At 38.9% G+C, this 13,539-nt stretch overlaps 1 protein-coding gene across 1 annotated transcript in view; it reads right to left on the bottom strand.

The window, feature by feature from the left end:
- Positions 1 to 1,675: 1,675 nt before the first annotated feature.
- U2A (small nuclear ribonucleoprotein polypeptide A'-like U2A) overlaps positions 1,676 to 13,539 on the bottom strand; it is a 146,302-nt gene continuing 134,438 nt past the window's right edge. Inside the window, exon 7 of the mRNA XM_067137587.2 lies at positions 1,676 to 2,900. Within this exon, the coding sequence (XP_066993688.1) occupies positions 2,830 to 2,900 (71 nt within the window). The 3' untranslated portion in view covers positions 1,676 to 2,829. The remainder of the gene's footprint in view (positions 2,901 to 13,539) is intronic.

Below are 13,539 nucleotides of genomic sequence, written 5' to 3'. Positions count from 1 at the left end.
GTAAACTCTTTTAATATACTGATATGCTGAAATGGATTATCCTTCTGTTGTCTCTAAATACAACTAGAGTATGGGTGGGGTTAATATTTGCAATCAACAGGTGGAGTGTTATCGAACATGGTTTAGAACCAGGAAACAGACTGTGAAAGTAATTCTTCACTTTCTAGATCCCGCAAAGGTAAATAGCTGGATGCTATATCGGGAAAGAAGCTCTGGCTAATAAGAGAAAAAAAGAGATGAAAGATCTCCTGATATTTAGTATTCTGGTTGCTGAAACGAGATTGGCTACCCCTTCTTGAAAAAGAGGAATTGAATAAGTTGAAAATGGCATTCCTGAGCCACTTAAGATTTACACACCTTCTCCAATACCTCGGTTGAAAAGTGATATGACTGATACAACCAACAGTCTGCAGTAGACATCATACATTCATAAAGATTTGTTACCTAGAAAGTGGTTATAAGCGCACAAAATTATGCTGTGGGACATGTGATGTATATTTGTGCTTATCTAAGGTAAAGTGTTGTTTTAAGTCATTCCTAATCATAGATTTCGAACTTTGTGCCTGTCATTTTTTTCTTGCATCATCCTTGAGAGAGAGAGAGAGAGAGAGAGAGAGAGAGAGAGAGAAATAGATATGTGTGTGTACATGTTTAGAAAAATCTGTAAACAAAATATAAAATAACTGAAATTTTTCATTGAAGTGTACATGAATACAAGTGTGTAAAATGTCATCGAAACATTTAACATTTTGGGGATCAATTTTCTTCAAAAGTAAGTAAAAAATAACATTTCCCAAGACCAGGAGACTGGTTTTTTTCTAACTAAGGCACCTACTTTTAAAAATTGTGCGGAAAATCTTTCAGGTCGGAAAGGGTTAATGTAAGCCCCAAATGCCCAACATATACCTTTCCATAAGTACATGAAATTTTATTTAATTAACACTGTCTGCTGATCTCACTAACGAAGAAATATAAGACTTCTGGAAAGTATGGCAACATGAACTACTTCTCTGTACACATTGGTACACAGCAAGCTGGCTATCGATGAATGAGGGTACCTCTTTATCAAGGCCACAACAGTGAAATTTAATTCATTATTAAATGGGTCACAGTTTCCACTGAGAAACTAAATCAGGGTCTTTACAAAATGTTGAGCTTACCAGGAGCTTCAAATGGCATAAGCCTGGGAGACTGCCATTTCTAACATCTGCTACATCTACAATTAAATAAAATTGTTAAAATATATCTCAATGATCACTGGATATAACAGACTCAAGGGTATATAGTGTATTCTGCATCATATATCTTAAGATCTTCCTTAAAATTCATCAAATATCCATTACCTAAAAGTTGTCTATAAGCAATGGGTCCAATCACCATCATAAGCACCACTTAACCCATTAATCATGGCATCTACTAACTTAATAAAACCAAACATTTATCTATTTACAGCTGACCCGATGATAAGAAGTTCACTTTCAGGTCCAGTGCAAGAACACCTGATCAAAGTAAGGCCTTCCACTTCAAAAGGTGGTTCATTAATTATAATAAAGGACATGAAGAGGTTAAAAGGTTGAAAGTTCCTAAGGTCTCAAAGGAATGCCAGAAAAACAGATAGTATATCTTCAGAATAAAATTCAATGAATTTCGTTCAGAAGAAGAAAAACAAACAAAAAATGTATATGACAGAAAATTACTTTAATAAACAATCGCTTCTCGGGTAAAACTTTCTTTCATACACATCCATATATACAAAATATTAACTTATTTTGACATTTACTTCTTAAACTGTGAATCATTCTGTTCTTTTCAGCAAAATACTGACAGCATATCCACACACCTGACAAACAAGTGCTAAAATAGATTATAACTGATACTTACCAATGACTAATCTAAAAAACACTAATTAGAAAATCAAGCACTGATTTGGTCAAATATCATCTGCATTCATTTTAGAGAAGAAAACAATTTAATATTCCCTGATTTAATGATTATATTGGTTATTCAAATTTGTTATGTTTTTGTAGAAGGATGACATAAAACAATGAAGGATACAGCAATAATTATACCCCCACATTCAATGCATACATCCACCAACTGCGCACAAGTTACAAGTAGGCTGAACTATGAGCAACTATAAGCAAAGTAGCAACTATTATTTTTCTGGCAAAGTAGAGATGTATGATTGTAACATAAAATCGTACATACTGTAGACTGAAGGCAAAATGCAGCCTTGGAATAACTTACGTTATTCTGTGAGAGTCACGCACGTGCATTTTCAATGATCAAATTTGTGGACAGGAGACTGTATTTACTTGCATAAAGGCATAAGTCACTTTTTAATTACATGTTGCATTAGATGCAATAACAACAACACATGTATAATAAAAACATACCATATGCTGGGATCTTCCATCAGCCACTTAAAAAAAAAAAAACCACCAGCAAAACAAAATGTGACCAATGCATACCCAAAAATAAAAAAACACAATACCCAAGAGCTAACAACAAACTTTTGTACTAAGAGGCAATAGTATTGGAGACTTGGTAGCAACAGCTGAAACTTGTCCAATGTGAGTTCTGTACCTATAGCTTTTTGCCTGGCTTCATTTCACTTTGTTCACTCATTTCTAAAAATACTTTTTCTCTAAATATGTCTAAAGTTGATATAGTAAACAAACGTAAACACAGTAGTTATAAGAACAATTCTAATTAATCAAAAGAATTATTAACCTACTGATAAAAAATGAGTGATATTTGACCAAATCAGTGATTTATAACCTTCATACTTCCTTTCTCATAAGCTTCAACACTGTAGTATTCCAATTATTACTTTCCATTAACCATACGTCTCTTCTGTGGAAGTTCATCATCCTCTTCAACTTCCTCTTGCATCATACCTAAATATGATAAATAACAAAAGTATAAATTATAATTTCCCCATATCAATGCTGAGCCTAATTATCACACACACTTGTCAGATACATTCCACACATCAATTGTTTCACATAGACAGTAGTACATGCAAGACAGGTCAGTAAACAAAATGCATTTAAATCTTACTTTTCTTCAACTGCATGTGTGACGTGAAAATGGGAATTAACATTTATTTGGCATAATGGAATTACTACTTGAAAGCACCTACGAATATTTATTTATGTCTCTGGCATTTGTACTTGTGAAACGAGAAGTTATCTATCGTTCATTGTTGGAAACTGTCATCCAGTTGTGGAACTTGCCATGCACACTTAATTCAAACTATTTCTCCTATTATTACATATTTGGTGAATTAATCTGATTCGTTCGAGTTTGATCGACTGCCGTGCAGGCAGGCGCAGTGTGCGACTTTGAATGCTGGGTACTGTGAGCTTCCGGTTTCTCTGCGGAGAGCGAGGCAGTCGGCCTGTTGCGTTGAAGCTTTCAACATGGCTGTGTTAAGGAGAACCTTTAAAGAGACATCTTTGCATTACGGGAGCGGCTTTGTAATGGAGCCTGACTCCGGAGGATAATTTACTAAACATTAGGGCTATGCCCTTTACTTTTTAAATATTTCTCAGTGTGCTCCAGCCTTAATTCCTTTTTATTGGTGTAAGAAGGAAACTTTGTGTGAGTGTTTACCGTTAACTAGATGAGAAGTGCAAAATGTGTTGTAAGTTGGATATCTTAACTTTACTCAAGTAAGTACTGAAAAGCATACATTTTTTCTAGTGATCCCGTACAGCCAAGGACTACATACTCCAAAACTTCGTTAATTCAAAACTGTAAACATCTCGAAGCAAAATTCATTGTACCATAATGCACTAAAATGATAAAAGTATGTAGGCCCTAACTAAATTATTATGTGGGAATTGGGTATCGCTAGTTATGTGTTTATGAGGTTGTGTTTTGTGTGACTTGTTTAACCTTACTGTGTTGTGGTTCGTACCTTTGTTTGCCTACCCATTCTTAGTGATGTTTTTATTATTATTATCTCCGTCGTGCCCATTATTATTATTATTCTATGTGTATTATCCTCTCTAATTTTCTTCTTTGTTTGGATTTGCTTTCTAACCACTTGTATGAGATCATTATTTGCATTGTCGGGATGTTAATTAAATGACACCTCATGTATGCATCTTAGCGTTATCCAGAGCCCCCTCCATTCTAAATTATCTAAGCTGTTGGCGTACTGTTAAAAAAAAAGGTAAATGTAATTTTGTACTATAACCCGTGGGAGTAATAATTATAATTATTATTATGATTTTTAGTAAGGTCGAGTCTGTGAAAAATTGAAATTTGCTGGTCGACATTTAATTTAATGTATGCCATTCTCTTAACGTTTGTCACATACTACCCATTGTTTGAGTTTCTTGCCTTTGTGGATTATTACGTAATGGTCATCCCTTTCTTATCTTATCTGATGGACTCTATGATTAATTTTGGTGGCTTTGATGATTATAATGGGATGATGGCTTGGCGTTGGTAAATGTCACTCCTGTTGTGTACTTCCGTGTTCTGTTATTAAGTGGGAACATATATTGTATCTTTTCCATTGATATTTTTTATTTTGTTGGGATTGTTTTCCTCCTTTGTTTATTATAATTTATTTGGGTTTCGTTAATTTATGTAGATTTCATTCGCGGTTGGAGCCACTGATTTATTAGCCTATTGTACGCGTGTTATTGTGTGTGCTTTTTGCGTGTGTCCTCTTATTTGTTTGCAGTGTAGCAAATTTCAATTTTAAACAGTATTCATATCGCGGGCCCGCATACTGATAATACTCTATTTTATATTTTAAATGAATTTCCATGAAATAATTTTCTAGTGTTATCGTTCCTAGCTTTTTGGTTGGAACCAATTTTTAAAACAAAAATTCCAATCTTTCTGTACATTAAGATAATGTAATTGACTAATTCAATGTTTTTACTTATGAGTTTTCCAACTTAATTTTTGTGGAAGCCTATGTTAATGTCAGCTTCATTTCATCTTAATTTAAATTTCAGTTTAAAATACTGTTTCTCCCTTTTTCTTTTCTTTGCGTTTAGGCCATCTGTGGACCACGGTGCTTGTGTTCTAGCTGTGTTTTTGTCGTCGTCTGCCCCTTTTAGCGTACTGGATTGTGTTCTTAGTGGCCTCTTGAGCCTTCCTGTTGGCCCAGTATTCCTTCATTTTATTGCTGAATTCTTTCCTGCGCTCCTCTGACCAATTCCCGGCTCCTTTGTGGCTAGCTGATGTAAGGGATGTTAGGAAAGGTTTAGTTTTGACCATTAAACGGTATGCATTTCTGTCAGGAATGGCGGCTTGATTAATATTAAGCTCTGCAAGATCTTTGTTCACTTGTTTGGTCCAAGTGATTCCAGTAGCTTTACCTTTGTTAGCAACCTTGAAGATCTTATGTGATAATCTATTAGGATCCATTCTGTATAGGTGTCTATAGAAAGTCAGATGTTCTCTCCTGATGGCATCTATGAGGTTTTCTTGATGCTGGTAGAGCTTATTGTTGGGTTTGTACCATTGCCTTCCATCTGGTGGGATCCTTGGCCCTATTATTCTTCTCAGGAATTTCTGTTCTTGCACTTCCAGGGCTCTCAGTGGGGTCTTTTTAGTTAGGGATAGGCATTCTGCTGCGTAGAGGACTGATGGTCTGACTACTGCATTATAGTGTCTCAGTTTTACATTCTTTGATAAATGCTTTGAGGCATACAGTTTTCTGCAGGCATGGTAGGCATTGTCTAATTTGATTCTCCTTTGTTCAAGAGCCATCGTTTCACTTAGGTTCTCCGATATCCACTCTCCGAGGTACTTCACATTTTTAGCTCTCTTGATGTGTTTTCACTGACTCCCATTGTTGTAGGGGCATCTTTGATGTTGGTCATAAACTCGGTCTTTCCAATGTTGATCATGAGGCCCACTTTAGCTGCTATAGAGTGCAGTGTTTGAAACTGCATAGTGGCCTCATGCATGTTGTTTGCTAATAAAGTAAGGTCATCAGCAAAGCCCAGGCATGGAATCCTTAGGTTGTCTGATTGAAACCCCATCCTTAATCCGGTGTTCTCAGGTAATGATCTTTTTTTTTTTTCTTTTGCTACTTGCTTTAAGTCGCACCGACACAGATAGGTCTTATGGCGACGATGGGACAGGAAAGGGCTAGGAGTGGGAAGGAAGCGGCCGTGGCCTTAATTAAGGTACAGCCCCAGCATTTGCCTTGTGTGAAAATGGGAAACCACGGAAAACCATTTTCAGGGCTGCCGACAGTGGGGTTCGAACCTACTATCTCCCGAATACTGGATACTGGCCGCACTTAAGCGACTGCAGCTATCGAGCTCGGTGGTAATGATCTTTACCAGGAATGGAATATATATATATATGTGTTCTTACATTATTCTAATTTTCAAATTTTATTTACTAACTAAATATTGTTTATTTTAAATTTTATCTCTTGTGTTATTTAGTAGTTAGTAATATTGACCTGGCAAGCTGTCAACCGTTAATGATAAGATCCTGCCCTTTTTCCTTCATGTTTTTGCCCTCCACGCTTTGTATTTTGTGCTACTGCCCTTATGGTAAGTATTGTGTTTTGTTTTCGTTTGTTGTTTTGTGTACTTTTTGGTAAGGTTGCAGCATGATTACACAGAATAAAGATCTAACCCACAAATAACCAATTATTGGAAAAATGAAAAAATGAAATATTCAGTTGAATCTCTTAAGAATGTCTACCCCTTAGTCCTGTTTTCTGACACAGAGTCAGGGAAGAGGTGAGATGAATTTATATGCCATGTTTTTATGGTAGGATGTTCTTCCCGTAACCAACCTCAGTTGAGGAGCTAATGAAGATGAAATAAATGAATGTGAATAAAACTGGGTAGGGAGATTGAAGCAATCAGCTGTGACCTATAAATAGGAACTGTCCGATATTTGCTTGGAAGTGAAAATGGGGAAACTCATCCACAGCTGTAGTGTGTAAACAACTGTGGCCACTCAGCTCGGTAGTTTAAATTTCTTAAGTACATCATTAATACAGTATTTTCTTTCTTCTACGCAATATGTAACATACGCAGAGTATATCCGTGATGATGGATCAATTTGAGATAAGGAACCATATTCCGGAAACGATCGAGTCAGAAGTTAAGCAAAATTCTACTCGTTTAAGTCTGTTTACCTGCACAAGTTTCATAAGCTGGTCCATTTACAACAAATATTCAAAATGGTGTTCCCCTGCGACAATGTAGCGTGGCACAAAGTTCTGTCGTACCCACTCTAATATCCCCGGTGTCGTTTGAACAGCGTAGCAGGTAGCGAGAATTCTTGCGAAGAGATTCTCTTCAGTCTCGACAGATGTCTCATACACAAAGTTTTTCACATGGCCCCACAAGAAATCAAGTGGGGTAATATCAGGTAAACAAGCAGGCCACAAAACAGGACCTCCTCTTCCTATCCACTCTGCAGGGAATGTCTGATCCAGGTGTTCACAAACCCTCAGCCCAAAGTGGCTTGGGGCTCCATCATGTTAGAACCACATCCGTTGGCGAAGGGCAAGTCAGATGTGTTCCAGGAGCGTGGGTAGTACATCTCTGAGCACCACTGTGTACACTGCTGCATTTAGGCAGGGGAAGAAAAGGGCTTACTACATAATCATTGACTATGTCTGCCCACACACTTTGCTGATAGCTCTTTGCAAGTATAGCGTGAGGAATCTCATCGACCCAAACATGACTATTTAGCATTCTGTCTGGTGAAACAGGCTTCATCTGTGAAAAGTACATATGCAGGAAAGTGAGGATCGACTGCAAGGCGCAGCAAGACCCATTGGCTGAACACGACTCGAGGTGCGAAGCCAGCAGGACTTGAAGCCTGCGCTTTCTGTGGATGGTAGGGGTGTAGCTGCATTTCACGTAATACTTGCCACACAGTCATATGCAAAACATTCATTTCACGTGCAACTACTTGAGTGCTGATTGCAGGCACCTCATCCACGCAAGCAAGCACTGCATCTTCTAAGTCAGAAGTCCGTGTAATTCGGCGGCGTCCTCGGTCATTGTTCTGTGGTACCAATCGCCCTATTTCACTTAACCTTTCAAGCGGTAATGACGGAATAAATCATCATAGCCGCATGGCTTCCTAAGTGGCCATGATGGAATATTCTGTCATCACATTGCAAATATCTTTCGGCGATGGGGAAGATGACTCATTCTGTCGTAGGATTCAAGATCACCTTCCTTTGCATGTGTATGTTAGTTTCGAGCTTTGCCTACAGCATCACTCTCCTAAAACCATGTGACCGGGCGAAATGTCTTTGTTCTACGCCCGTCTGGCAGCCAGCCAATACCGGCCGCCAGGCTGCTGAGAGTGGCAGGTGCAAGCGGAGCTCGGAAACGTCTGCGGGAAGAAGAATGGTTTGATTTATTACACTGTGACAATTTGGAGAGTGATGTGTCATCTGATAGTGAGACTACTGTTGAAATGTCAGGAGATAGCGAGTGCAATGGTGAATACCAATATAAATGGTCTGGGACAAATATTTCAGGTTCCCTATGGGAATCAACATCTATATCATGCAATGGTGAAAGAGACTCAAGTGAACGTAACGTTAGTACTACCAGCGATATTCAGCTCGGTGTATGGACGAAGGCAGGATCTGAACAGCCGAGATTTACATTTATGGCCCAAACTAGACTAAATGTACGAGGGCTATTTTTTTTTTCAAGGTCCGATTGGTCACGAAATGAAACAGCAGTACAAATTTGACACTTTTCTATTAGTAACACTTACTGATACATCACAGCTATTTTTCAACATAGTCGCCTCGCAGATTGAGACATTTGTCGTAGCGTGGTACCAACTTGTTAATGCCCTCTTGATAGAACGTCGCCGCCTGCGCCTGTAACCATCTTTGTACGCTGGTCTGCAGCGCCTCGTCGGTGTCAAAACGCTGTCCTCCTAGCCAGTGTTTCATGTGAGCAAAGAGGTGAAAATCTGATGGAGCCAGGTCCGGACTGTATGCTGGGTGATCGAAAACGTCCCACTGGAAACGCTGCAGGAGGTTCGTGGTGGCAGCTGCAATGTGCGGCCGAGCATTGTCATGGAGGAGGACAATGCCTGATGACAACATCCCTCTCCGCTTATTCTGAATTGCCCGTCGTAGACGTTGAATAGTCGCACAGTATGCGGCTGCAGTGATGGTGGAACCACGTTCCATGAATTCCACCAACAGAACTCCTTTCCGGTCCCAGAACACAGTAGCCATACACTTTCTGTTGGAGAATGTTCGCTTGAATTTCTTTGGCTTACTCGGAGAGTGTGAATGCATCCACTGTTTGGATTGCTCTTTTGTTTCTTCCGTTTCAAAATGAACCCATGTCTCGTCCCCTGTGACAATTTTGTTCAAAAAATCCGGTCCTTCATCATGGTAGCGCTGGAGAAATGCTAAAGCGGCGCCCATTCGCTGTGTTTTGTGACGGTCAGACAGCATCTTCGGAACCCATCTCGCACAAAGTTTGCGGTATTGAAGTGTCTCACTCACAATTGTGTAGAGAGCTGACCTGGAAATTTCAGGAAACGAAGCACTCAACACAGAAATTGTGAACCGACGATTTTCTTGAATTGCCTGATCCACACGCTGAACAAGATCATCGGTTGACACACGCTTCCTTCCCTGGCCGCCTGCATCATGGACGTCTGTACGCCCTGCTGTAAAGTTCCTGCACCATTGTCGCACTTTGCTGTCGCTCATGCACGTTTCACCATACACACGACTTATTCGGCGATGAATTTCGGCTGCATTGCACCCCTCAGCCTGAAGAAATCGAATTACACCGCGCACTTCACACTTGGCGGGCGAAGCGATCGTTGTAGCCATGTTTACGAGCGCGCTGCACGTTCACTACTGACGGGACTGAGGTGAGGCACATAACGGTCATTTCAGAGACGCTGCGCAATACATCTGCGCAGCGGTTCATCATATATTCGCGGGCGTTTGACTGTCGCGACCGATCAGACCTTGGAAGAAAAAAAAAAAAAAAGCCCTCTTACAAATTGAAGATGTAAATAATCCACAAGAATATTTTCAATTGTTTATCACTCCTGAATTAGCGGAACTAATAAGTAGGGAAACGAACCGGTATGCCCAACAATTTTCAGAAAGCACACCGACCTTGAAACTATTTTCGAGAGTGAATCTGTGGACTGACACAAATAAAGATGAAATTATGACTTTACTTGCATTCTTTCTCTTGCAAGGCATTCATCAGTTACCTGACAACAAGAGCTACTTTTCTCAGACAGATTAGAGACTCCAATACTTTTGGAGCTGTTCTACGAAAGAAGATTTCATCTCCTCCTCAAATTCTTACACTTTGTCAATAACGAAGCATACAATGAAGCCACATGTGATCCGAAGAAACTCTACAAAATGAAACCTATTCTGGATCACTTGAATAGCAGATCCAAACTGAAAGCGATGTATCTGTAGATGAATCTCTTTATGTTGTGGAAGGGACATTTACAGTGTCATACTGTCTAAGCGCTCAAGATTCGGTATCAAATCATTTACACTGGGAGAATCTAAGTCTGGTTATGTGTGGAATTTCTTGGTGTATATAGGAAAAGACACCTAGTTTGATGACCCTCTAAAAAATGATCCATATGAATTGAAAGTTGTTTCCCGTTGCTTTCCTCACTGAGACAGATTTTCTTTCCTTGTCCTTGGCACTGTAATCATTTTAATAACTTGATAGTGAGACAGCTTTTTTAAACCTGATGAAAATACCTGACCAATGTAAAGGTACTTCACCATTAGTTTCCGTTGCTTTCCTCAGCGAGCCAGACGCCTTGCTCTTCGTATTATGATCATTTCTGACAGCTTGATACATATTCTGTACTTTTTGAACCTGATAAAAGTACTATACTACACAAGAGCATACCTGCCAACTTTTGAAAAGGGCTATCAGTAAAATTCATGTGCGACCAAAAAAACTCACAATTTTTGACTTACCCAGGCTTGCAAGTAATCAGCTTCATTTTCCGTATCAAATTCTATTCACAGAGACTTACAGTGATTTAAAATCTTCCACCTTTTTGACACTTTTGATTTGCTTTTTAGCAAATTAATTAATTAGTTATAAACAGTACATGTTTCGTTCTTATTTGAGAACATCTTCAGCTGTAGTATAGCTTAGGTGAATCACAGAGTGTTTGAGTACATTATTTTCAGGTACCTTGTTCCTCTTAAAAACTATTTGAATATAAATTGAATTAACCCATTCACATACCATTTAACTGAACTTATTTATGCCTTGGTGTACCATTTATTTTCATTACTTTGCATGATATTATCACCGACACTGAAAAAGCATGCTTTACAGCAATGTAATGAGAGGAAATATCCAAACTACTGTCAGATGTACTTTGTGAAGTCTTTATGAATATGGTACGTCATAAAACAGTCATATTCGTGCATCGTCACCTTGCACCGGTGGCATTCAAATGAAGATTCCTTCCTCAGACCCCGTGTCACACAGACTTTGGATCTTCGTGATGGGATAACCTTCTTCGTTGTTGGGGGTATTTTGGACGGAAAGTGACCCCAGTGCCTCTCTTGAAGTCTCAGTGGTGTATCTCCAGAGCTTGGGTGCCTTATTTTGGATAGCCAGGCAAGGTCACACTTGCCAACTGCTGTTCGGCCAAATTGATCCGGAAGGTGGTAAAGCCTACTTGATTCTTTTCAGGGTTGAGGAGGGGATGAATGATGTTGGAATTCAGAAGTGTCATGTCAAGCATGTAGAAGTATATTTTTTGTATCCTTTTACATACTTCCTCGCCAAGGGGAATGATGCGAGTCCCTGCTCATGGGAATCAACACCACCCTTTCCGCAGTCGTAGTCAACAACAAGATTGGGTCTGAACGTCTTTTTTCCATCATACATTACTACTTCAAGGTAATCTGGCCTTCATTTCATCCACAGATACAGGAAACCAGTGTTCCTTTCCAGATGACATTATCCTATTTATATCCTCGGCAGCCGATACAAGACATTTACCTGCATAAGCATTTCATTGGTTAGATGTTCCCGAAAAGTCTGCTGTTAGAAATTCGTTCACAACTTGTAGTTCGTTCGGGAATTGTCCTAGGTGCCTTTGGAAAATACTATTTCACCAGTTGCGATGCATAAATTACATTCTGGAGTATTACTTACGTGCTCCCAGTTCCATTCCCTATAGCGTAAAACATGATTAGAAGCCGCTGGTGCGGCATCAGTTTTAGGCCTAAAATTCAGTGACATATTTGATGGCAAAACAGCACTTTGTTCACCCCAACCAGCGCTAAAGTTTATATCACACGAACTACTTTCACTACTTTCCATATCCACTAAATTATTCGTCGCTTATTTCTATATCAATGTCATTCTCTTCTAAAAATTCTCATATAATCGCTTCGTCACTCAACATGGGGGCAGCCATGATTTCGCTTACAATGAGGTTGCTAAGATACTGGTTATTCTTTCCGCGAAATAACTGCACAGACATGTTTATCGAATACATCAATGGAATTAAACAGTGATTCCATCTGTCAAGAGATTACCTTACAAATATCAAATCCTTTCACAAAGGACACCGGCTTGGAGCAGGTCCGGAAATAAACACTACGCGCGGACGGAGAGATCCGTCTTTGTACGTCAAGTGGTTAAAATGATATTAAAACAATGTGGTGGTTAATGGGTTAGTGAAATGAGACAGGATGAATACATAGTTAGCCTACTTAAAAAACTATATTCATTTGAATAGTTGTTGTTAAAAGTTTCAAACACTGTTACACTAAAAAAATATCTGTTTGTCTTCCAGTTAAAAGGTTTTTTTTTAAATGTATGACTCCTTGACACTGTTCTAAATATTGTTGAATGTTCACTTCTTTCACTCCTTCCAGGTTGGACGTTATTTATTTTGAGCTTACTTAATGTGTTTTAAATTGAGTTTAATGCGGAACTTTGAAGCTGATTGCCGTTCACTGATTGAGAAGGGAGCTTCGTCTCGATTTCTGAAATGTAATGCGGAAAATAGGAATTTGCTTTCAGAATGAAAACATGCGTCTTTACAAAGTAACTTAATGTATGAAATGGTTCCATATCTTACAGTTGTTAACTCCAATTCTACCGTGACCCTGAAGGAGCTACGTTTGAAGCTGCTTTGCGTCTTGTATAATAATGATGTGTGTGTTCCGATGTTTGCTCCACCTTCCGGCGAGGCAAAGCTGTGGAGAGGGGAGGAGGCGTTTCGCTTACTGTCACGGCTTCGGCTTTAGAAGGGGTGGGGGGGAGTGGATGTACAAATGGCGGAGGCTCATTCTTATTCAACCTTTTATTGTCTGTGTAGTTTATTTTGCCTAAAGATTCAAGATTTGATAATATTCCTTCAAATATACGGTTCCTATTGTCAATTATATCATTCAGATTATTGTCTTGATTATTTTGTTTGTTCTAAATAAATATATAGATTTTCTATTGTGTTTAGAAGAGCTCTTTTGTTTATTTTACGTAATATAGTTAAATCCTGTTCTATAGTTGTGAA

Source organism: Anabrus simplex, chromosome 1 (assembly GCF_040414725.1).
Source record: "Anabrus simplex isolate iqAnaSimp1 chromosome 1, ASM4041472v1, whole genome shotgun sequence".
Lineage (NCBI taxonomy): Eukaryota > Metazoa > Arthropoda > Insecta > Orthoptera > Tettigoniidae > Anabrus > Anabrus simplex.
The sequence above is the reverse complement of the archived record's forward strand: the minus strand, read 5'-3'. Positions and strand labels throughout refer to the sequence as shown.